At 33.8% G+C, this 23,407-nt stretch overlaps 1 protein-coding gene and 1 long non-coding RNA gene across 2 annotated transcripts; both read left to right on the top strand.

The window, feature by feature from the left end:
- The first annotated feature begins 20,253 nt into the window (after window positions 1–20,253).
- Window positions 20,254–21,395, top strand: LOC145798055 (uncharacterized). Its single transcript, XM_082885511.1, has 5 exons — window positions 20,254–20,572; window positions 20,672–20,767; window positions 20,842–20,943; window positions 21,061–21,198; window positions 21,282–21,395. The coding sequence occupies exons 1-5, from the start codon at window positions 20,489–20,491 to the stop codon at window positions 21,393–21,395; spliced, it is 534 nt and encodes a 177-aa protein (XP_082741637.1). The 5' UTR covers window positions 20,254–20,488.
- A 24-nt stretch (window positions 21,396–21,419) lies between these two features.
- Window positions 21,420–22,192, top strand: LOC145796675 (uncharacterized). Its single transcript, XR_014337166.1, has 3 exons — window positions 21,420–21,558; window positions 21,666–21,762; window positions 21,901–22,192. It is a non-coding gene; the product is annotated as an uncharacterized LOC145796675 (long non-coding RNA).
- The last annotated feature ends 1,215 nt before the right edge of the window (window positions 22,193–23,407 follow it).

Here is a 23,407-nt window from a genome sequence, read left to right on the forward strand (position 1 = left end):
ACTAAATTGAGATAAAATCATAAATTTATTGTCAAAATCGAGTTAATTGAACTTATAACGATTAAAATGACACAATAACTAAAATACATATATTTTGCCCATCTTTTTTTGGTAGCAGTAAGGAAAGAAAAATAGGAGCTTTTCGTTTTGGTTTTTTATTTTCACAAATTGTTAGGTGTGTATGGATCGATTTGATTCAAGTACACACTAAACTCATAACCAAACCAATTAGAATCAATTCAAAATTTTTGGATCTATGACTAAGCCAATCTCTCATTAAATTCAAACCAAACTAACAAACAAACTCAATATAACTTGAGTTAATTTGGATTGGAACACGATTCCACTTTACTAAAAATAAGTGAATAATTTAATTTTGAAAAAAGTAGCCTCCATTTCAATCTTCCTTCATTATAAGTCATATATTTTTGTAAGTAAATAAATAATCAACAATAAAAGTTTACAATAACCAAGTCTGGGTCATTTTAACATAATTCAAAAGAAAGCACAGCATTATTTCAAGTTTTAATACAAGCTAAATACCACGAACATTCACTATGATTCCAATACAAATATACGACGGTTATAAAAAAAAAAAAAAAAAGTCTGATTTGTTTTTTTTTTCCCTCTTATTACATGGCATGATTAGATATAGCAATATCTACCTTAGTATTTACTTCATACTAATTATATGAAAATAACTTAGCATAAATATACTCTTATTAATATATGTAAGTTTGGGACTTGGCTTGGGTCAATTTAAACATGTCCTAAATCAAGAACCAAAATCAATCCTATCGAATCCATAATTTTAAGACAGAACCAAACAAAAATATTGGAAAAAAAAAAAAAACCAACCAACAAATAGAGCTTAGTTTTTCGAGTTTTTTCGTATACTTCTAATTACTACTCAAATTCAAAATTCTACTGAATGTTAGTCCAAAACTTAGTTATCTTCAAACAAGATTTTTTACGAAAGAGAGACTTATAAATATTTTCTGTAAAAGGAATACTAGGTGGACAGAAATAAAGCACATAAATAAATGTTTACAGGCAAATTCAATATATGAACCCACCCCAGCAAAAATCCACACAGAGTTTGTGTACATTGTTTTTTTCGGCGGCTTATTTCTGCACATTGCTTTTTTCTGTTTCTATGATTTAACAGGCACCTAAACTGACGTTTAAAGGCCAAAAAATGTAAGGCTGCCAACACATTGTGTCTGGGGATTAGCCTCAAAGATTTTATTTTATTTTTTATCTTTTATATAGAAAGAAATACCTTAAACTATCTCCTCAGTTTTTTTTATTTATTTTTATTTTAAGATTAATGACTTCAGTTTGCTAACATAAACATAATTTGTTTGTCCAAAAAAAAAATGCAGATCCCTTGGAGATGATTCCCTGTAAGCACTCTTTAGTTCACTTCTTTTTTTTTTTTTTTAAACTGCCTTGGTCACTTCACTGAATCTTTGGTACATTTTTTCTTTCAGACTATGTCCTTCCTCCACTAATAATCACAGGTAACATTTCTTCTTTTTACTATCAAGTTCGAAAATCTGAAGTTAAGGTTGTCTTCCTTTCATGAATTTGGAGAGAGATTTTAATAGAGAAAAGAAAAAGGTAAGAAAAATGTAAATAAAATATTATTTTACCTACATTTCTTAATCTTGTTTCTTTCCAAATCTCTCTCAAAATTTATGAATCAAACACAACCTAAAAGACATGGAGAACCAAAATCCAATAACAAAAGATAAAAGAATTCAACATATGATTCTATTGGTATAGAAAAACGATTTCTTCTTCTTCTTATTTGTTCATGTTTTGATCTCCCTGGGCAGGAATTATACTTGGGGCCAGAGCTTCATGTGGGATGCTATGCTTATTTGCATTTTTAATCTATAAGTTTCGGACAAGGCATTTATCAATGTTTGATACCATTGAAGGTTTCTTACAAAGTTAGAATAACCTCATGCCTATTAGGTAATCTTATTGGAACATTAAGATGATGACCAAAGGTTTCAAGGACAAGTTGGGGGAAGGAGGCTATGGTTGTGTATACAAAGGAAAACTTCAAAGTGATCATATTGTGGCAATAAAGATATTAAATAAGCCCAAAGCTAATGGCCAAGATTTCATCAATGAAGTTGCTACCATTGGAAGAATTCATCATGTCAATGTGGTACAACTAATCGAATTTTGTGCTAAAGAATCTAAGCGTGCTACTGGGTCTCTTGAAAAGTACATTTTTTCCTAAGAAGGAAATATATCTTTGAGTTGCAAGCAAATGTATGAGATTTCTCTTGGCGTGGCCCATGGGATTGAATACTTGCATCGGGGTTGTGATATGCAAATTTTACATTTTGACATCAAGCCTCATAACATTCTTTTAGACGAGAATTTCACTCCAAAAGTTTCCGACTTTGGGCTTGCGAAATTGTATCCAACAGATAATAGCAATGTGTATGTATAGCGACCCCGGTCTTTTCCCATTTGATTATTGTATCCGGACTTAGGTTCCGTAGATTCTGTCATTATATAATTGTTGTTGTTGTCCTTTATTTTCTCTTTTGGAATTATAGGATGTGTTGGGCAGGTTTGTTTTAGGTTGGTTGAGCTTAGGAACCAAGTCTAGTTGCCCAGATTTTGGCTTGTCCGCTCGAGCGGGGGTTTGGACGCTCGAGCGGGGAATACACCCATCCAGTATGTCCTGTGTAGTGTTGGCCGCTCGAGCGGGGTATTGGACGCTCGAGCGGAAAGTCGTGAGTGACGCTCGAGCGGGGAGTTGGGCGCTCGAGCGGGGACCTGTCTGCAAAAACTTCTGGGAGTGTGCATTCGCCGCTCGAGCGGGAGTTGGGCCGCTCGAGCGGGAGTCTGTGAGTGGCGCTCGAGCGGGGCGACTGGTATAAAAATCCGAGATCCGACTTTCTGGATCATTTTTCATCTCCTTTTTTATTTTAAAACCCTAGAACCGTCTTCTCCCTCTCCCTACACACCTTCTCTCTTAGGTTTGATCTACTTAGAGTGTATTTCTACCCTAAGTCCTTTGTTAAAAAGATAGAGTGGGTCGAGGGCTTCCGTTTAATCTGAACAATCTTGGGTTTGGAGCACTTTGGTTTTCGTCATCTTCTCCATTCGGGTTATTTTCTTCGAGGTAGGGATTTCCTACTCCATTCTATAAGTTTTGTCCTAAGTTTTGGTATTTTGATATGTTGGGAGTACTTTGGTAATTTTGGGAAAAAACCCTAGTTGTATTAATAAATTAATTTGTATAATTAATTTAAGGAAATTGGGGAAATTGGTTAAATGCATGAAATTGAGGAATTCATTGATTAAATGGTGTAGTTGGATAATTAAAATCACTCGCCTATTGAATTGTTGATATATTTATTTCCAGTCTAGAAATAACTGTTTTGGGCTATCGGTGGAGGATAGTCGTGTTTGTTGTAGACATTGCATGTGGATTAGGAATAACTGAAACTAATCACATTGGTTAAGTCATTAATTTTGACTATTGCATTGATACAGAAAATACGGGTATTGATTGAGCATTGCATTTGCATATATTGTATTTGTGTGGGAGGAGATAGGGGATGTACTCCACGGTTTAGGGGAAGATAGGGGATGGACCTCTAAACCGGATTTTGTTTGGGAGGAGATAGGGGATGGACTCCATTAGCATCACTTTTATGTGTGCTTATTTATATTGAAGTGTTTTATTTGATACAGCACTAAAATGTGTATCAAACTGGAAGTATGAAGTGTTTGATTTGTGCCTGAGTCTCATCTGTTTGTTGACATTGGAAGAATGTGAATATAATATATATAGTTCACTGTTGTAAGTTTGGCCAGGTTCTGAGCCATATTGATAAAGTTGGAAAGTAAAACGTGTCTTAGACAATATTGTTATGAGACTGTAAAATGATGTAATTGATTATCTTGGTTAACCATCTATTGAATGCTAATGCTTTATTCAATGCTTATATTTGGTTTAGTGTTTTTCTACTGGGCTGTGGCTCACCCTTTGTGGGAACATCATTTTCAGGTTCAGGTGATAAGCTACCTCCAAGAACTTAGCTTGGAAGGATTTAGCTTTTGGATTCTGAAGACCATCTTTAGTTATTTGTTTTTATTTGATATATAATCAAGCCTAGGGCTTTATTTGTATTTGAGTTAGAACTCATATTTTGTGTCCAAGTGTTGGCTTGGAAAAATGTAAGCCCGTAGGGCATTTAATTTGGTATTACATGTAATGTTTTTTTTTTATTTAATAATACTCTGATGAATGGGATAATGATTTGTTTTCTTTTAATATTGCATGCCAATGATGCATATATAATGGGTTTATTTTGAGGGCGTGACAGTATGTGATTGCAGCAAGAGGAATAATGGGCTACATGGCTCTAGAATTGTTCTACAAAAACATTGGACATGTTTCCTACAAAGTTGATGTTTATAGTTTTGGAATGTTATTGATGAAAATGGCAGGTAAAAGGAGAAACTTGAATGCATTTGCTGATCATACAAGCCAAATTTACTTCCCTTCTTGGGTTTATGACCAATTTAAAGAAGGGAAGGACGTGGAAATGAGAGAAAGCACAGAGGAAGAAAGGCAGATGACAAGAAAAATGATAATAACAACATTATGGTGCACAAAAATGAAGCCTAATGATCGACCTGCGATGAATAAAGTTGTAGAAATGCTTGAAGGAAATATTGAACTAGTGCAAATGCCTCTGAAGCCTTTCCTAACTCCTCAAGAGATGCCAACTAAAGATAACTGAGTGAACCCCTTTTCTAACACCAATAATTTGGAATGATAAATGTTGTACTATTGCAATAGTATGTATGTACTATATTGTTGGGTATACCTCTGTATTGCAGTATGAGACCCAATTGGTTTATTAAAAGAATTTAATTTGATTTGGTGTTGGTTATAATATATTTTAATATATCATATCTAATTTTTTGGAAGCCCAATGGATTTTTTTATAATCAATTTGGTACAATTAGGGTTTTCATATAATACCCATAAATCAACAATATTGCTTCAGTATTGTTTTGTATTTTTTTAAAGAAGGCAGTGGCTTGTGTGTGTGCTAGGTGATTCATCTCGGTGACCGTGCAGGGTGCTTTTTAGTTTGGTGTTTGATCAATTCTATGGATTTGATTTATTGATGTTGTTGTTATCTTTGATTCAAAGTTGATTTGGGTTATTATTTTGGGTTTTCTACAACTCTATTTTGAAGATAATTTTGTTCATCTATTTGGTGAGATCTTTCCTCTTGTTTGTTTGTGATTATTTGGAATTCACCTAAGGATGGTTTGTGAGACCATTCGTGTCTCGTTTGTAATCGTTTGGAAACTTTTTGGTTGATAGTGAAATCGGATTTCAATCTCGTGGACGTACCTCACATTGAGGGAACCACATAGAAATTCTTGTATTGCTATTGATTTAATTTTTTCGCATTAGTTTTTATTCCCATTGATTGATTTACTTGTGAGAAATCATATATTTTCCCTAACAACTGGTATCAGAGCTTATGGTTTATTTTTGTTTATTTATTTGTATAAATCAATGGAGGGGAATGTGGGTCGTATGTTTAGCTTCAATGAAAGCAATTGGGTAACTTGAAAACTAAAATGGAGGACTTATTATTTTGTAAAGATTTGTATGGGCCTATTGAGGGTGACAATGGCAAGCTCGAGGGTATGCAAGATGATGAATAGAAGAGGCTTAATCGAAAAGTCATTGGTGTTATTCGTCAATGGATTGATGATAGTGTGTTTCATCATGTCGTTACTGAAACTTCAGTATGTGATTTTTGAAAAAAATTAGAAGGCCTTTATGACATAAAATCAGCCACAAATAAAGATTTTATGTTTCGTAAGTTGGTTAATTTAAAATATAAAGCGGGTAGCCCTATTTCCAAACATTTGAATGAAATAAAGAGTATTGTTAACCAACTTGCTTCTATGAAAAAAATTTTTGATGATGAGTTGTAGGCGTTGATGCTACTTAGTTCTTTGCCCAAAAGTTTGGAGACTTTGGTTGTGACGGTTAGTAATTCGGTGCCTGATGGAGTTGTCACAATGAACCAAGTCACTAGTAGTTTGTTGAATGAAGAAACTACAAGAAAATCAGCGGGTTCTTCTCATTCAAAAGCATTTGTTGTGAGAGGCCGAAACAAAACAAGAAGGAGGAGTAAGACTCCTCATGGTCGTGATCAAAGCCATGACAAATCAAGAGATGATTCTTTTTCAAAGAAAGACATTGAGTACTATTATTACCATGAGAAACGACACATGAAATGTGAATGCCGAATACTCAAGAACAAGGAGAAAATGCGTGACAAAAGTGTGGATAAGAAACAAGAAGACACAACGATGGTTACTACCAATGGTGATCTCATGGTCGTTTGTGAAGATGATTGTATCAATTTTGTGGGCCAAGAGAACAATTGAGTGATTGATTCCGATATTTCTTTTCATGTGACTTCTCAAGTTGATTTCTTCAGTACCTACACCAAAGAAAATTATGGTTCTGTTCGAATGGGTAATGAACGTTTGTCCAAGATTATTGGCATGGGTGATGTTTGCTTGTAAATAAATTTGGGTTGCAAGTTGTTGCTCAAAGATTTAAGGCATGTTCCTGAAATTCGCCTTAATTTGATCTCTACCGGGAAACTAGATGATGAAGGCTTCAACAAGAAATTTGGTGATGAAATATGGAAACTTACAAAGGGTTCTTTGATGGTGGCTAAGTGCATGAAGCCTCATACACTTTATTTGATGCAAGATAAAAAATTTTAAGGTGTTGTTAATGCACTTGAAGATGATACTTCTACCGAATTATGGCACAAACGGCTTGGGTACATGAGTGAAAAAGGGCTATAAGTTTTGTTCAAGAAAGAGCTTCTACCCGATTTGAAAGGCACACATCTTAAAACTTGTGTTCATTGTTTAGCGGGTAAACAATATAGAGTTTCTTTTCATAAAAATGTTGTTTCTAGAAAAGAAAATATTTTGAAGTTGATTCACTTAGATGTTTGTGGTCCTTTAACAGTTAGAACACATAGTGATGTACTTTATTTTGTTACTTTCATTGATGATTATTCAAAGAAAGTTTGGGCTTTTATACTAAAAACAAAAGATTAGATTCTAGATGTATTTAAGCATTTCAGGCTATGGTTGAAAGAGAAACAGGGCATAAATTGAAGTGCATCCGATCAAACAATGGTGGTGAATACATTGGACCATTTGATGAGTATTGTCACAACCAAGGTATTCGGTACCAAAAGATAGTTAAGAAGACTCCTCAACAAAATGACATTGCCGAGAGGATGAACTACACCATTGTGAAAAGAATAATGTGTCTACTTTCACATGCTAAATTGCCAAGATCCTTTTTAGGTGAGGCAATGAGGACAGCGGTTGACGTGATCAATTTGTCTCCTTCCTATCCTTTGAATGGTGATATTCCAGAAAGAGTTTGGACCTGCAAAGATATGTTTTATGAGCACTTGAGAGTGTTTGGTTACTGAGCTTTTGTTCACATTCCAAAGGATGAGAGGTCCAAGGTTGATAGTAAGTCAAGACAATATATTTTTCTTAGCTATGGGCGTGATGAATTCAGGTATAGATTGTGGGATCCGATTGACAAGAAAATTATTCGAAGCCGTGATGTTGTGTTTCTTGAAGACCAAACAATTAAAGACTTTGACAAAGGTGATCAACTGGAGCAAAAAACTAGTGATCTCATTAACATGGATTCATATCCTTCATCTTCGGCTGATGATGAAAATGAGGGAGATGTGCAGCCGCCTATTGAAGATGTAGAGGATGATGTTAATCCTAATGAAGTTGAGCCAGAAATTGACGAAGAGCATCCAACTCAAGAACCACATGTTGGACAATCTTCACTATATTACGAATAAATTATGTTTGTGTACTTAACAACAAACAGAAGAAATAAAGAAAATGAGAGAGATTGTTTGATTACAAAAATCAAACCAGTAAATAAAAATAAATAAATAAAAACATATTTTTATTTTGTTACAAAAACAAAATCAAAATTTGATATAAATATATAATAAAACAGAAAATAAATTAACAACTTACTTTATTAATTTCTCAAACAAAGTTTTGATCAAGTCCAATGTTTAACACTGTGTCCTTAAGACAGATTCGTCATCTCCATGGTGCTCTCAGATTGTGGACGTCTATCTCTCAGGATAAAATGATCAACAATGAATAGTAGCAGCATTACAAACTATTCACATAACGAACACACTTAGTGTTTACACTTTTTCTCACAAGAAAAATAATGCAGCAAAATGTAGAGAGCAAAATCAATTTTTTCGGACGAAAATTTAGTATTAAAATCAATTGAGGGACTGCCTATTTATAAATGAAAAAGTGGTTGTTCAGTATGAATTAAATAGGTGCAAAACCTATTTGAATAGATATAATACCTGTTCGGACAGATAAGAAACTGTTTGGTTTGAATCTGTTCGGTTTTTGAATTTTGAGCAGATTCAGATCTGTTTGGACATATATGGAGCCTGTGCAAAAATTCTGAAGATGTGCAAAAATTGAATTTTCTAATTGAAATTTAAATTCAAACGGTTAGAATTTATTTTTCAAAAATAAAAAATAAATTCAAATGTTTTTGCTCCAAAAAGAATTCGTATTGGGTCGAACAAGCCGAACCCAACCTCACACCCGCGCCCAGACCGGACGAACAGACGGCGGCGTGCGCTTGTTTATTTTTGGGTCCAATAGGTCTAGCCTAATTTGCCCATAACCTTTCCTTTCTACAAACTTGGGATGCCCCTTGGGGCCCTCCCAAAGTTACAAACCCATGTCTTATAAACCCACAAAAATTTGTTCACTAAACCAATGTGGGAAAAGCCTCAAACCAAACTTTAAGATATTTCCACCAAAAACTCCATTTTCATAGAGCTCACTTTAGCTTCAATTTCCCATTCACCCGATAATTGTTTTGAGCAACCAAATATACTACGTGAATCATGACGCGGCATAGAACGCGTTACAACTTAGACCTGCCAACTGTGGTGCATAGGTCTCACCTAAAAAATAGCCAAAAGTTGAGGAAAAATCTGTTTTTCCAAAACTTCCAAAACTCATTTCTAGCATTGCCACCACAACTTGAGTTGAGGAAATCTACAAGGGACAGACAACCTTGAAGAAACTACCCTTACAATGAATTTGTATTGATATCTGATCAAGGGGAGCCCCGATAGCTACCAAGAAGTAATTGAACATGCAAAGAAAGATGATTGGAAAAAGGCCATAGAAGAGGAGATGGATTCTTTACTTGAAAATCACACTTATGATTTAGTGAAGTTGCCTAAAGGGAGGAAAATTCTAAAAAATAAGTAGGTTTTCAAATTAAAGAATGATGGCAAGAATCTGAGGTACAAAGCATGTCTCGTTGTGAAAAGGCTTTGAGCAAAAGAAAGGTATTGACTTTGATGAGATTTTCTCACCGGTTGTGAAAATGTCTTCTATTTGGGTTGTACTTGGCATGATTACAAGTATGAATCTTGAAGTTGAACAATTTGATATAAAGACCGCATTTCTTCATGGTGATCTTGGAGCAACTGAAACGTTTTGTGGAGAAAGAGAGAAATTTTTTTGCAAATTGAAGAAAAGTTTGTATGGTCTCAAGTAAGCCACGCGGCAATGGTACAAAAAATTTGACTCTTTCATGATGATTAATGGTTTTTCTAAAACCACATCGGACCACTGTATGTTTATGAAAAAAATTTCGGATGGCAAGTTTATTATTCTTTTGGTTTATGTTGATGACATGTTAATTGTGGGTCAAGAGGGTCAAGATTATACTATGATTAACAAGTTGAAATTGGAGTTGAACAAGTCTTTTGCTATGAAAGATTTGGGACCGGCAAAGCAAATACTTGGTATGAAAATTGTTCGTGATCGTAAGAAAGGGTTGATTTGGTTGTCTCAAGAAAACTACATTGAAAAAGTTCTTGAGAGGTTCAACATGGATAAAGCAAAGTCGGTTGGTTGTTCACTTGTGGGTCACTTCAAGCATAGTTCGAATCAATGTCCTACAAGTAAGAAAGACAAGAAAGAGATGCTGAAAATTCCTTATACTTCAGCGGTTGGTTCTTTGATGTACGCCATGGTATAAAACCGGATATTGCTCGCGCCGTTGGTGTGGTGAGTCGATTTCTCTCTAATCCAGGTAAAGAATATTGGGCAACGGTAAAATAGATTCTAAGATATCTTCGAGGGACTTCAAAGGTGTGTTTGCGTTTTGGAGATGGTAAGCCGAAGCTTGATGGGTTCATAGATTTTGACATGGCCGATGATGTTGATTCTAGAAAATCTACTTTGGGATATTTGATGACTTTTGCAGAAGGAGTTATGGCATGACAATCTAAATTACAAAAATGTGTTGCTCTCTCAACTACCGAAGCTGAATTTATTGCCATTACGGAAGCTTGCAAAGAAGAGTTGGGTTTGAAGCAAGAAAGGTATGTGTTTTATTGTGATAGTCAAAGTGCTATTCACTTGAGTAAAAAATCTACTTTTCGTTCGAGATCGAAACACATTGATGTGAGATACCATTGGATTTGTGATGTGTTAGATTTGAAATTATTACAACTCGAAAAGGTTCACACAGATGATAATATTTTGGATATGTTGACAAAGACTTTGTCGAGAGACAAACATTTAAAGTGTTGAACTTTGGCGGGTATAGTTGATGTCTCAACCTAAGTCGGTAGGAGGAGAATTATTGGATATACCTCCTTATTGGAGTATGAGACCCAATTGCTTTATTAAAAGAATTTAATTTGGTTTAGTGTTGGTTTTAATATATTTTAATATGTTATATCTAATTTTTTGGAAGCCCAATAGGGTTTTTTTATAATCAATTTGGTACAATTAGAGTTTTGATATAATACCAAAGAATCAACAATATTGCTTCAGTATGGTTTTACATTTTTCCGAAGAAGGCAGTGGCTTGTGTATGTGCTGGGTGATTCATCTCGGTGACCGTGCAGGGTGCTTTTCAATTTGGTGTTTGATTAATGCTATGGGGTTGATTTGTTGATGTTGTTGCTATCTTTGATTCACAGTTGATTTGGGTTATTATTTTAAGTCTTTTATAACTCTGTTTCAAAGATAATTTTGTTCATTTATTTGGTGAGATATTTTCTCTGTTTATTTGAGATTATTTAGAATTCACTTAAGGGTAGTTTGTGAGACCATTTGTGTCTCGTTTGTAATCGTTTGGAAACTTTTTGGTTGATAGTGGAATCGGATTTCGATCCCGTGGACATACCTTACATTGAGCGAACCAAGTAAAAATTCTTGTGTTGCTGTTGATTTAATTTTTCCACATTAATTTTTATTCTCATGGATTGATTTACTTGTGGGAAATCATATATTTTCCCTAACATATATTAGGGGGGAATCCTCACAATAATAAATAAGGCAGTAAATCTTCTTCCAGCCATGATTGTTTCATAAATTTATATCCTCATAAAATAGTAAAATTTTAATAGATTTATTTTGCAGTGTAACGAAATCTAACTTGGTTTGACACTATTTAGCAGAAAAATGCTCAAACAATGCTCAGAAGAAATGCTCGAACAAAATATATAAATTTATAAATTTATTATGTATAATTTTATAATATAACATTTATTTCAAAAGTTTGATTTTAGATTAATGCTTGTAAATCTGTATTAGTTTTATTTTATTATTGATTAATTTGTCCAAACTTGTAAAGTGTATTGGAGTCTAAAAAAAATCTAAAAACAAATGACACGTTTGGACACGTGCCTGACAAATATTGGGAAGCACGAGTGTCGATGTTCACCTGTCTGACACACACTAGGCTTGGTTTGGGGTGCACTAAATAATACAAAAAATTAAAAAGTCACTATCCTATTTAAGTCACATCATCTTATTTAAATCACATCACCTCTCTAACACATCACATCAAACCCAACCCAAACCCAACCCAACCCATATAGGGTGATGCTATGGTACATTTTGGTGTACCATACATTTAGTTATGATCTTAAATGATTTTATATCATAACCTATACCATATTAGTCATAACTATCACCATATTAACTCATAACTTAGTTATATTCAATTATTTACTTATACCATATTACTTCATAACCAGGTCATAACTAAGTTATTAAATAATTTTTCTCTTAAGTTAGGCAACCGGTGTACCAGGTTACCAAACCCAACAGAGCAAAGTCAGAAGTCCAACAGTCCCGAAGCCAGTTGGCCTCCCTCTCTGGGTCGTGCTCTTGCTCTTGCTCTTCTCTTCTCCTCCCTCCTCTCTTCCACCATAGTTGGAGCTTCAGCCATTGCCGAAGACCACCAGCCCCGTTGGCGTCGGGACCACCACTCTCTCAGTCGTGTACCAGGTTACCAAACCCAACAGAGCAAAGTCAGAAGTCCAACAGTCCCGAAGCCAGTTGGCCTCCCTCTCTGGGTCGTGCTCTTGCTCTTGCTCTTGCTCTTCTCTTCTCCTCCCTCCTCTCTTCCACCATAGCTGGAGCATCAGCCATTGCCGAAGACCACCAGCCCCGTTGGCGTCGGGACCACCACTCTCTCAGTGTAACATCTGTCTTCCTTGCTCTGTTTTTGTGTTTTTGAGTTATATGGTTTGAGTTATACGGTTTGGATTTGGATTACCCGTGTGTGCAGATTTTATTGTGGTGTGCAGATTTTAGTGTGTGCAGATTTTATTTTTGAGTTATTATGGTGTGTGCAGATTTGAGTTATGATGGTTTGTGCAGATTTTATTGGATCTTGAATGCTTATTGAGTTATACGTTTGCAGATTTTTGCAGATTTTATGGTGTTTTATGGGTTGGGGTTTTCAATTTTCCTTTCTTTTGTATTTTCCTCTGCTTTCTCGTTAGCCACACACACACACACAGAAGATGTGCGTGAGTGTGTTGAAATCAAAGGTATGATGGAAGAGTCTGACAATAAATAAATAAATTAATTAAAAAATATTATTGTCAATTTTAAAATTTCAACAATATTGAAGTTTTTTTGGCAGTCATGGCAAATCTTTTGTGCATGCTTTAGTTATCTCTTTGGGGTCTTTGTGCATTTTGGACTATTTTTGGATTTTGAATTTGTGAAGCAATTTGTTGAGAGAAAATAATAAGGAAGAGATTTTTGTGAAAAAATTCATTCTCTATTTCATTCACAAATCCCTTTTTTTTTTCTTTTTTTTTTTTGTGAAGATTTTTTTTTTCTTTTCATTTACAAATCTTTGCACAAATCCTTTTATTTCTTGCAAATTCATGGTATGTTTATGTATGCCTCATATATATTTACATTTACATCACTGTTGCTTTTTTCTTGGTGCAACCCAATTGAATTTGTTGTAGAATCTGCAATGGTTTGTAATTAATGTCCATGAAAAACAAATCATAACATTTTAATATATAATAATAACATACATTTTCGTTCTAATTTTAAAAACGTTACTAATGCATGATGGATAGACACTCGCATGTTTGTGGCTCCCATTTTGTGTGAGATCCATAAACATGTGAGTATTTGTGTATCATTATGTGATTTATTTTATATCAGTAGTAATTTTTAGTCCTTAATCTTTTGAATAATTTCGTAAAAATCTCAAAACACAAGAATCTTGAAAATTGTTGTGTAGTGAAAAAATAAAAAGTGAAATGCCAATTAAATATAAGTTTTAAATTTCTTTTCTCTTTTCTATTCTCTTCTCAAATCTTTTCAAAATTTAAAATTCAAACACAACTTGAAAAAAATTAAATTCGCAACAAATGATAGAGAAGGCAGAGAAACAAGGACCTGTTTGGGTTGTGGTTGGGAGAGAGCAATTAATGCTTCCTTTCTAATCAGTGGGACAGTCACAGACATCATTCTCAACCAAACATGCACCTCCATGGAAACAGAAAATGTCACCACATGGTGCCCCTGCAAGCTCACAGTGCTCTCCACTATGCCCTGTTTGGCACTGGCATTTATAACTCTCACCCTGCACTATCTCCTCGCAAGTCCCTCCATTTCCACACCAAAATGAGTTAGTCCCATCACACATTGTCATTTCCTCATCACAAAACCTCCCCCTGTTAATCAAAACAATAGAACACAAGAAGTTCCATGATGTTTCAATTCCATGAATCTAATCAACTAAAAAACAATGAGCATCAAGTATAGAGACAAAATTCTTTCTTTAAAAAAAAAACTAATAAAATACAGTACTGACAACACTACATTTATTTTTGATAGAGTCACATTCTATCAAAATAAATGCAATATTAATACTGATAGTATGACATTTATTTTGAAAGGAGTCACACTCTATTAGAATGAATGTGATATAGGCCGCATTTTTTCAATATACTTTTGTATGACAAATTTATGTTTATAACATTATTAATTATATATCATACCAAAAAAGTGCTTGTTCAAGAATTTCAAGTTGGTATGAAAACTTCCATTGAAAATCATATGGTTATAAATTGAGAAACAGTTTCAAAAATTGCACAAAATATAGTGTTGGCAGCACTGCATTCATTCTAGATGAAATTATACTAGAATAAACGTAATGTTGGCAATTCTACATGTTGTACATTTTTCTATGAAAAAATTGTGTTCGTAACATTACTTGTTTCTTTTTCTTCTTCTTCCATTTATTTATTTATTTTTTAAATCTTGCTAAAGAATTTCAATATTTTCTTATAATGGTGTCTAGCACAAGAATGATTTAAGTGTTGTATGAAAACTTCCATTGAAAACCATATATATATATATATATATATATATGAGTTTGAATGAATCAGGCAAGTTAGATTTACCCTTGGAAAGGTCGATCACCATCTAAAATGGTGGAAGGGTCTGGAAGATTGCAAATACAGTAGCCAGTGCTGTTGCATGATCCAGGTTTGCATCTGTCGTCATCACACGGTAGAGCAGCAGCAGCTTTCACAATATTGGTTGATCCAAGAAACAGAGATAGTATAATTAGATACACAACTCCCATGCCAATTGACATTTCAAGAATATGAGAGAGAGAGAGAGAGAGAGAGAGAGAGAGAGAGAGAGAGAGAGAGAGAGATTGTGATTGGATTTAAGCAAGGTGTCAAGAGATAGAGGAAATGGGATTTTTATTTTTTTATTTTTTGGAACCTTACCAAGTAGTAAATCTTATATACCGGTAATTACCTACAAATTACACGTATCAATTAAGATGGATAGAACGCCAAAAGAAGTCAAACTTTAAATGTTTCAATTTTCCAGTTCGTCCTAAGATAAGCCTTTTATTATTTAGTAATACTACATGTTTATTATATTTATAAATATCAAAATGTTGTCTATATTCATTCTATGCAAGGACTCACAATACGGCAATTCAATCTCAACCCTTCCTTTATAATCCGAGCAACTCTCTTACCACAATTTCTGAGATAGGAAAATGACCTATTGTTTCAATGCAGAAACTGAGGCTGAGCTTCTAAGTACATGCACTTTGTTTCTTTTCTTTTCTTTTCTTTTCTTTTACTTGAATTCAAACATAAAATAAGCTAAACTTCTTCTTGAATTTTTTAACTTCTGCACAGACCAATCTATAGATATATGGAAAAGTATTATTAACTTCTTCTTGAATTTTTTTTTTCCTCTCTCAGCTTTTGCCTTCATCAGAGCTCCCGTGGATCACTCTGACCACTCTTACCGTTGTTCACTCCGGCTGCGACATCACTTCGGCTGCTCGACATCCTGCTCGGTTAGTTTAGAAAATATTCAACAGACTACTATACTTCCATAATTAGTTCTCTATACTGGTATAAGACAGTATATAATCCTTGAAGCTAAGCTTCTATATAATTCTTGAAGCATATTGATATTAACTACCCCTGTTTGGCTCCCATTTTTTTCTTCGGTTTTTAATTTTAGTAAATTTTATATGCAAACATATATATAGGTTGCTAATATAACAGGTATGGATCCAAATTCATTAAATCTACATTTCAAGCTCCTACTGTATCATCCCAAATAGATAGATAAAAGATGTATATTCTACATTTATATCTGGAGGGATTGTAAGCACTTTGTACAAACTTCATTTCCTTCCACCATCAATCTACTTAGTGACAAGTAACAAAGGATGTAATAGAGATTACATTTTCCCCTCCCCTTATCAGACTACATTTTCATGTCCTAAATACACTAGAAAATTGGCATTTCAAAAAAATCAAAATCAGTTCTCAATTCAATTTCCAATAAAACTGCAGAAAATTGGGTATCTTATATGATTTCACAATTCTTATTTTTCTTTTCAATCATCTTCTTAACAACAAACAAATCATTTTTTGTATTGTAAAACAAAATGGTAAATGAAGGACCAACCTCAAAATGAACCAGCCAATTGTTAATTCCTTCTCCAAACCCCTTATCAAGATGGTAAGCCGGGGGAGACCCATCCAAACAAACTGCACAATATCAGAATCCCAAACACATTATAGTCAAGATTGTAAAAAAAATTTAAATTGGCTTATTATGAAGAAGATTTTAACCTGCTCCTTTTGCAACAGCATTCTGAACATAAGTTATGCCAACATAGAAGCCTTCTGTTTTGAGCAATATTAGTACATATTTTTTCCTACAAGGTCCTTTATGCTTCAATATATTTAAATTATATGGTATGCGTGATGGCCAAATTAAAAAGCAAAATATTTATGATATAACTTGTACAGTCACACCCTCATTCATCACAGTTTTTGTATTAAAAAAAACTAAGACTAAAAGTATAAGGTCAAAGTTAAAAATTGTGACATTTAACCAATTTTGTAGTAGTGCTCATATATTAGTATTATTTATTATGAATCTAAAGTATCAATGACAGAATAAATATAAATAATAAAATCAAATAATAAGCATAGCATTAATACAAGAGAAGCTCTATTCACAACCCAAGATTCAATTGTGAGTGGCAGTGAGTATAGCAGTATGCAAGGGTCCTTAGTGCATCAAATCTTTAGTTAGTGTATGTATATTACTAAATACAACTGTATCAAATCATTCTCCCATTTTCTAATTTCTTGTATTTTGTATTCTAAAAAACAAATTGCTTTCCTAAACATTTATAATTTTCAAGTGCTTTATGTGGTTCAAGCCATCCCCAAACCCATGCAGAGAATTAAAAAAAAAAATTAGCAAGATAAAATATGGGAAAGTGAACCACAACATAGCTAAAACCAAAGCAAGTAAAACCAGTTAATAAAGATATTCAACCTTCTGACTGTATACCTAAAGTGAGACTTGAAGGAGCAAAGGAGCTATACATAACCATGACATCGTTTTTTATTTTTTTTCTACAATAGTCCCAAAAATAAAATAAAAAACAATGTCATTTTTATTATCAATTCGTATGGTGAATATTTGGCTCCTTTTTGCGACAAAAAAATTTCCTTACCAAATTACAAATTTTGTCCAAAAAAATTAACTTCTTTAATCTATTTTTTATGCTAATGTGACCTAAGCTACTGGGGTATCATTTTTTGTTTATGATTAGAATTTTTTTTAGTGTCTTTCCTTTTTACATTGGAAACATAGTCTTTGTTAACTACATTATTATAAAACAAATCCATTCATGTGTGCATGTCGTGCATTTGATGAATGTACTATAACCTTTAAGATTTTTGTTTGTTTGTTTTTTTTCCTAATCAAAGATATTATGAGTTTATTTTTCTTGTCTTTCTTTACAAGGAATTCTGATTGAAGCCTAATGGATAAGCCGACTGATCCTCCAAAGCGCCTGATCACTCCATTCATTTTCTTTTGGTATTTCGTTAATATCTATTTGTATGTAGTTATATATTTTCCATTATACGAATTCTTATATTCATTTTCATATGTTTATAGCCAAGAACAATCAATAGAGTTAAAAAAAACCCAAATGAAAGTAGACGTGAAGGTAAGTGCAACGTATTCTTGTTGTTTGTAGTATTCCTTTTGTACTTGTAAGCTTGTATGTAATTGTTCATATGATTTTATGCATGTAATGTAGGATATTGGGGACAAATGGAATCAACTTCCTGAAGAAGAAAAAAATAAGTATATACAAATGGGAAAGCTGCAATCTGAACAATATGCCCAATTAAAAACTGTGGTCCAACAAAAGCCTCCAAAAGTAAAAATTCAAACCCGAATTGAGCTTACATCAATTTGTAAGATTATTAGAAGGTTGGACAAAGCACAACAACAAGCAGTGAGTGATATGGGGTTTCATGGCATCCTAAGCCTTAGGTGCACGCACATAGATCATGACTTGTGTCATTGGTTAGTTCAGAACTTTGATCCTTCAACTCATTCATTGAATGTCCACGGTCTTCGAATGCTTCTCACCGTAGAAGATGTTCATGAGTTGATGGGATTACCTTCCAATGGTCTACCTGTGAAGTTAACAGAGTCCGTAGATGAAATTACAAACCTATGTGATGAAATTGCGATGAAGAATAAATTTGTTCCGCTCACATCTTTGAAATCTTATCTGCTTGAAACAAAAGATGCTGGAACTGAATTTAAAAGGAAATTTGTCTTATACATCATTGGAGCCCTCTTGTGCCCCACCACAAAGGCAGGCGTACACCAATCATTCATTAAAATGGTTAAAAATGTTGAGTCCATCAGTCAATTCAATTGGGCAAAGCACACCCTTGATTTTCTTGTCGACCGCATTGCTATTGCCAAGGTCAAAGAGCGGTCTGCTATGTGCGGCTGTTTGCTTCTTCTAATGGTACTTCCCCTTGATGTGTAATTATTTCATCTATTATTTTTTATTGTATATTGTCTAACACACATTAAAATGACTTCTTTTTTTTATTTTTTTTTCCGATGTAGTTATTTTACTTGGAACAATTTGCTCGCAAAAGGGAGTTGGTGGCTACTTCCAACTCCATTCCTCGCTTATCCTATTGGGGCAATTCAGAAATTAAGCAGGGTTTGAATCAAATTAAAGCTTTGGGAGGATATTTAAATGTTGAGGTAAATATTTACAACACATGACTTTTTATAATTATAGCTCAATTTACATTACACCTGTGACATTAACAAGTTATTGTATATCTGTGAATAGGTGGCTTTGCCTAACATTGGTGAAAAGTCCAATGCAGTAACTCTTAGCCAGGGAAGAATTGACAAGAATGATGACTCCCGATTGGCTAAAGTTGAGAAACAAGTCATTGAAATTCATGCCCTTTTGGTCCAAGGCCACAAGGACACAAGGCAAGATGAGGATGAGAAACGTCTAACCAAAGTGGAGAATCAAGTTTAAAAAATTCTTGAGTTGTTAGAAAAACACATGCCAGTTGATGGAGAACAAGTTAAAACACCACCAACCAAACTACTTGCGGAGCAGCGACTGGTCAAAATGGAGAACCAAGTTGGTCAAATTCTTGAGTTGTTAGAACGATGCATTCCAGTTGATGGTGGAAATGTTAAAACACCACCAAGCAAACTACATGAGGAGCATCGAATTGACATTGAAATGGTTGGTCTCGATGATAGTGGTATCAAAAAGGTTGCAGCCAATTCCCCGAAGTTTGTAGATGAGGATGAGATAAGGAATATGAATGACAAAAAACCAATGGAAACTTCGCATTTGAGAAAAACAAAACCAATCCTCACACCACCAAATGCAAAGGCAGTTGCAAAGAAACGAGCCAAATTAGTTGGTGGGAAAGCATTAAATAATGAACAACTTTCTATTCCACAAAAGGGGAGATTGCGCGCAAAAAAGAGCGATACAAAGGCAGCCGAAATGAATGCTGTAACAATGTCATCATCATGTAGTGTTGTTCGTGGTCCTCAGACTCGAGGGACCCAGAATTGCAAAGCCAGTCAGTGGTTGCGTACACCTTTTGTGAAATTTGATGTAAAGAAGAAAAGACCACAGTTGAAGCCATCGTCAACTGACAACAACATTGACAATAATATTCATGACAATCTCGATGAAGTAAACTAAATGATTGTGTCTCAAAACATATTTGATATATGTGTAACAAATAGTGTTTGTTTCTTACTTTTCTTTTACTTGTATCAGCTATTTGATAATTTACTTGATCAACTTGGGGGTAATGTTCCTGAAATCCCAAAGGTTTGGAACTAACTATTATAGTATCTTTTGTATATGTGGTTATTTTGCGCTAACATACACTAACCATCTTCATGAACATACACTAACCAAGCTTGATTTGTTTTATGCACTATTCTTCTCAATACCTTTACAAGTCATCCGTGCCTTTGCCAGACCCATTAAATGACTATGACAGTCTCGTTCTACGATATGCATTTGATGAATCTCTTTCAGAAGGGTACAATTTGACTACCTTTAACTTGTTATGTATGAAGTACTATACCTTCTAACTCACATAGTTATCCATGTGCTAGGGAATATCTTGTACGGATGAAACTGCACTACGTGGAAGTACAATCTGCCACGCGGAAGGAATTGTGGTCCTTGAAACCATATCAGTGGATATCCTCGTGTGTAAGACTTTTCTCCTTCTCCTATTTTATTTGCTACCATTCCATCATCCAAGTTACTTTACTTTGCCTATTCATAAATTTCATATATTTTGCACAGCAGATTATAAATCTCATTGTTGTGAAATTGACAAATAAACAAAGGAAAAAGTTTCCAAATAAGGATCACAAGGTTTGGTACTTTCCGACCCATGTATCGGTAAGTATTAGCCATACCTAAAGACTTTTTTTATTTAGGCACAAGTTATTTATATGTTAAAATTGAATATGCAGCAAAAGATTTTGTGTCAACCTTCTGATGACACAATGAAAGATATAGTAGAAGATTATTTTGGAATTTACAGATACACTGGCCCCCTTCATGCTTGTGAGGAGGTAACATGATAAAATACTACTATTACCCAATTTCCAAATTTACCATGCACAATAACATTTGATCCATGTTATGTATTTATTTATTTTTTGCATGTACATTCGACGTTATATTTTTAGATTTACATGCCCTTCAACCATAGAGAAAACCACTGGTTGTGCTTGAATGTAAACATGGAAAAACGGGTTGCCTATCTATTCGACTCCAGCAGATGTATTGGCACCGATGAGGATCGAAAAAATCAAGCTACATTATTGGTAATAGAATAACCATTATGATACCCCACTTGTATCCACTTTTTTGTTTCTTGATCATGTACCTTACTACCTACCACCAACAGGTACAATCATTGCATAAGCTGCTTCAATATGCGCATGGAGAAGATTACGTTCAAGATGTTAGTTCGTTTGCATTTCAATGGTTGGAAGACATGCCACGCAAAGACAACAAGTAATACACTACATTATCGTTCTTGATTTTTAAATAAGCATTAATGTTATAATCTCTAAGTTCGTTGACTCTATTGTTACAACTACACTCATTCCTATAGCTATGATTGTGGTCTTTTCGTCATCAAATATATGCAAGGGAAACCTTTGCCTTCGGGTGTAATCAAGGTACTTACATTTATACCCAACTGTCCACTTATCAGTATCTTATGTTTTATGAAGACTAATTTTATAATGTGTGATGTTTTTACGTACTCACTACTTTTGGCATGTAGTTTGACTATTTGCATAGGGCTCGCTTGTTACTTGATCTTGTGATATACAAGCATAATTCAGCTCCTATTGTTGGTGATATCGCGCAATATAAAGCTGGTGATGCTCTATTCTTTTTTATTTTTCATAAGTTCGTACAATCAATGACGTTATCGCATTTCTTAAACTCGTGAACTTTGAGTTTATAACTCAACCTTTGTTATAAAATTATATTCTCAAGTGTGCTACCTTGTGCAGAACTCAGAGCTAGGGGTGAATTGAAATGGAAGTAGAGGCTATACGACTTTTGTGATCCTGAAAGAAGGAAAGATAGTGGATAAGGTTGTGGGAGCGAACAAAGACGACTTTGATTTTAATTGATGTATTTAAAATTTGAACATGAATTGTTTCTATTCTTGGGTATGCAATGCATTGTTTTTTTTTTAATTTTTAATTTGAACATGAATTTTGCTTTCAAGCTTTAGTTTATTTATTAATTTAATATACATCAATTATTAGTTCTTAATAATCGTTTATGACAGGTATAAATATCTATCGCTATATTTAAATGTCAAGCTTAGCACAATTAAAAAGAAAAGAAAAGGCTATGGCAACGTTTTTTAAACGTCCCTATATCCCAACCCCAACGGTTGGATTTTTAAAATGTATAAATATCTATGACGGCGTTTCAAAAGCGTCGCTAAATATCATAGTGACGTCATAGTACCGTTAGGGTAGGACATTGGGCGGCGTTTATTTTTCATGATTTCAAAAATAAAACTAATCATTTTTACTATTATGCAAAAATAGTTTTGAAAATTTCAAATAACAACATTAAAGTTTCTTATAAAAAGTATACTTCAAAAAAAAAAAAATGTTGTTCGTTTTCGTTTTTTCTATTTTCAAGAATACAAAACATTAAAATAAAACAATACCAAAGTGTTTTAGCTTGTGTCTATTCATTTTTCTCTAGGAACCATGCAAGAAAAATAATGTTTTGAAAAATTCCTATGCATTCTTCCTTGAAACCCAACTAGGTTGCAAACGAACCGAATCAAAATTTTCAATGTTTAAGCTCGTTTATTAAGAATTAGTCGAACTGAAGCTTGAGCAAGTTTTAGTTGAGCTTCAAAAATCAAACTCAAGCTCAGCTCGTCAAATATTTGTTGAACTCGAGCTCGCTCAATTACATAAACGAGCCAAGTTCAAACTCGAACTTAAAAATGAATTAAATTTAAATTAATTTACTTATTAAAATTAAAAAAATACAAAATTATTATTAAAATATATAATAATACTTATATTAATAATAAATTTCAATTCGTTAGCAACCCTAAACCCAACCCAACCAAACCCCAGTAAGAAATTTTTGCTTCTCATTTTTTTTTTTAAAAATTAACTTTTTCCTTTCCTTAACAAATTCAAGAACCAAAAAAGATATCACAATTCAGGCTTCTCTAATTTTCCGTGGCTATATTATCTCAATCACTTCACAAAATAATTATATGTATCCCATACCTAAAATAAACGTAAAAGAGATAAAATATGGATAACAAAAACACATTTAAAAAATTCCCAATCAAGAGTAAATTCAGATACTTCGCAAAATCTGCTGTCAAGAATGGCAGAGGCAGCTACTTCTATAAATTAGAACAATACAGTGTGTGATACCAAATGACAGTTTGGCCATTTTCAAGAGAATATTTTATGGGAAAAAACGATCGAATAATGACCTTCAATTTTCTATATGCACTTGCTGTTGTGC

The sequence above is a fragment of the Camellia sinensis genome, chromosome 8 (genome assembly GCF_055761805.1).
Source record: "Camellia sinensis isolate YWXY chromosome 8, ASM5576180v1, whole genome shotgun sequence".
Lineage (NCBI taxonomy): Eukaryota > Viridiplantae > Streptophyta > Magnoliopsida > Ericales > Theaceae > Camellia > Camellia sinensis.

Bases quoted from the DNA above. Each gene is read 5' to 3' on its own strand.
- LOC145798055 (XM_082885511.1), top strand. From the start codon at position 20,489: ATGAAACTGCACTACGTGGAAGTACAATCTGCCACGCGGAAGGAATTG. The intron at 20,944-21,060 runs GTAACATGATAA...TTATATTTTTAG, and splicing joins CCCTTCATGCTTGTGAGGAG to ATTTACATGCCCTTCAACCA. The intron at 21,199-21,281 runs GTAATAGAATAA...TACCACCAACAG, and splicing joins AAAATCAAGCTACATTATTG to GTACAATCATTGCATAAGCT.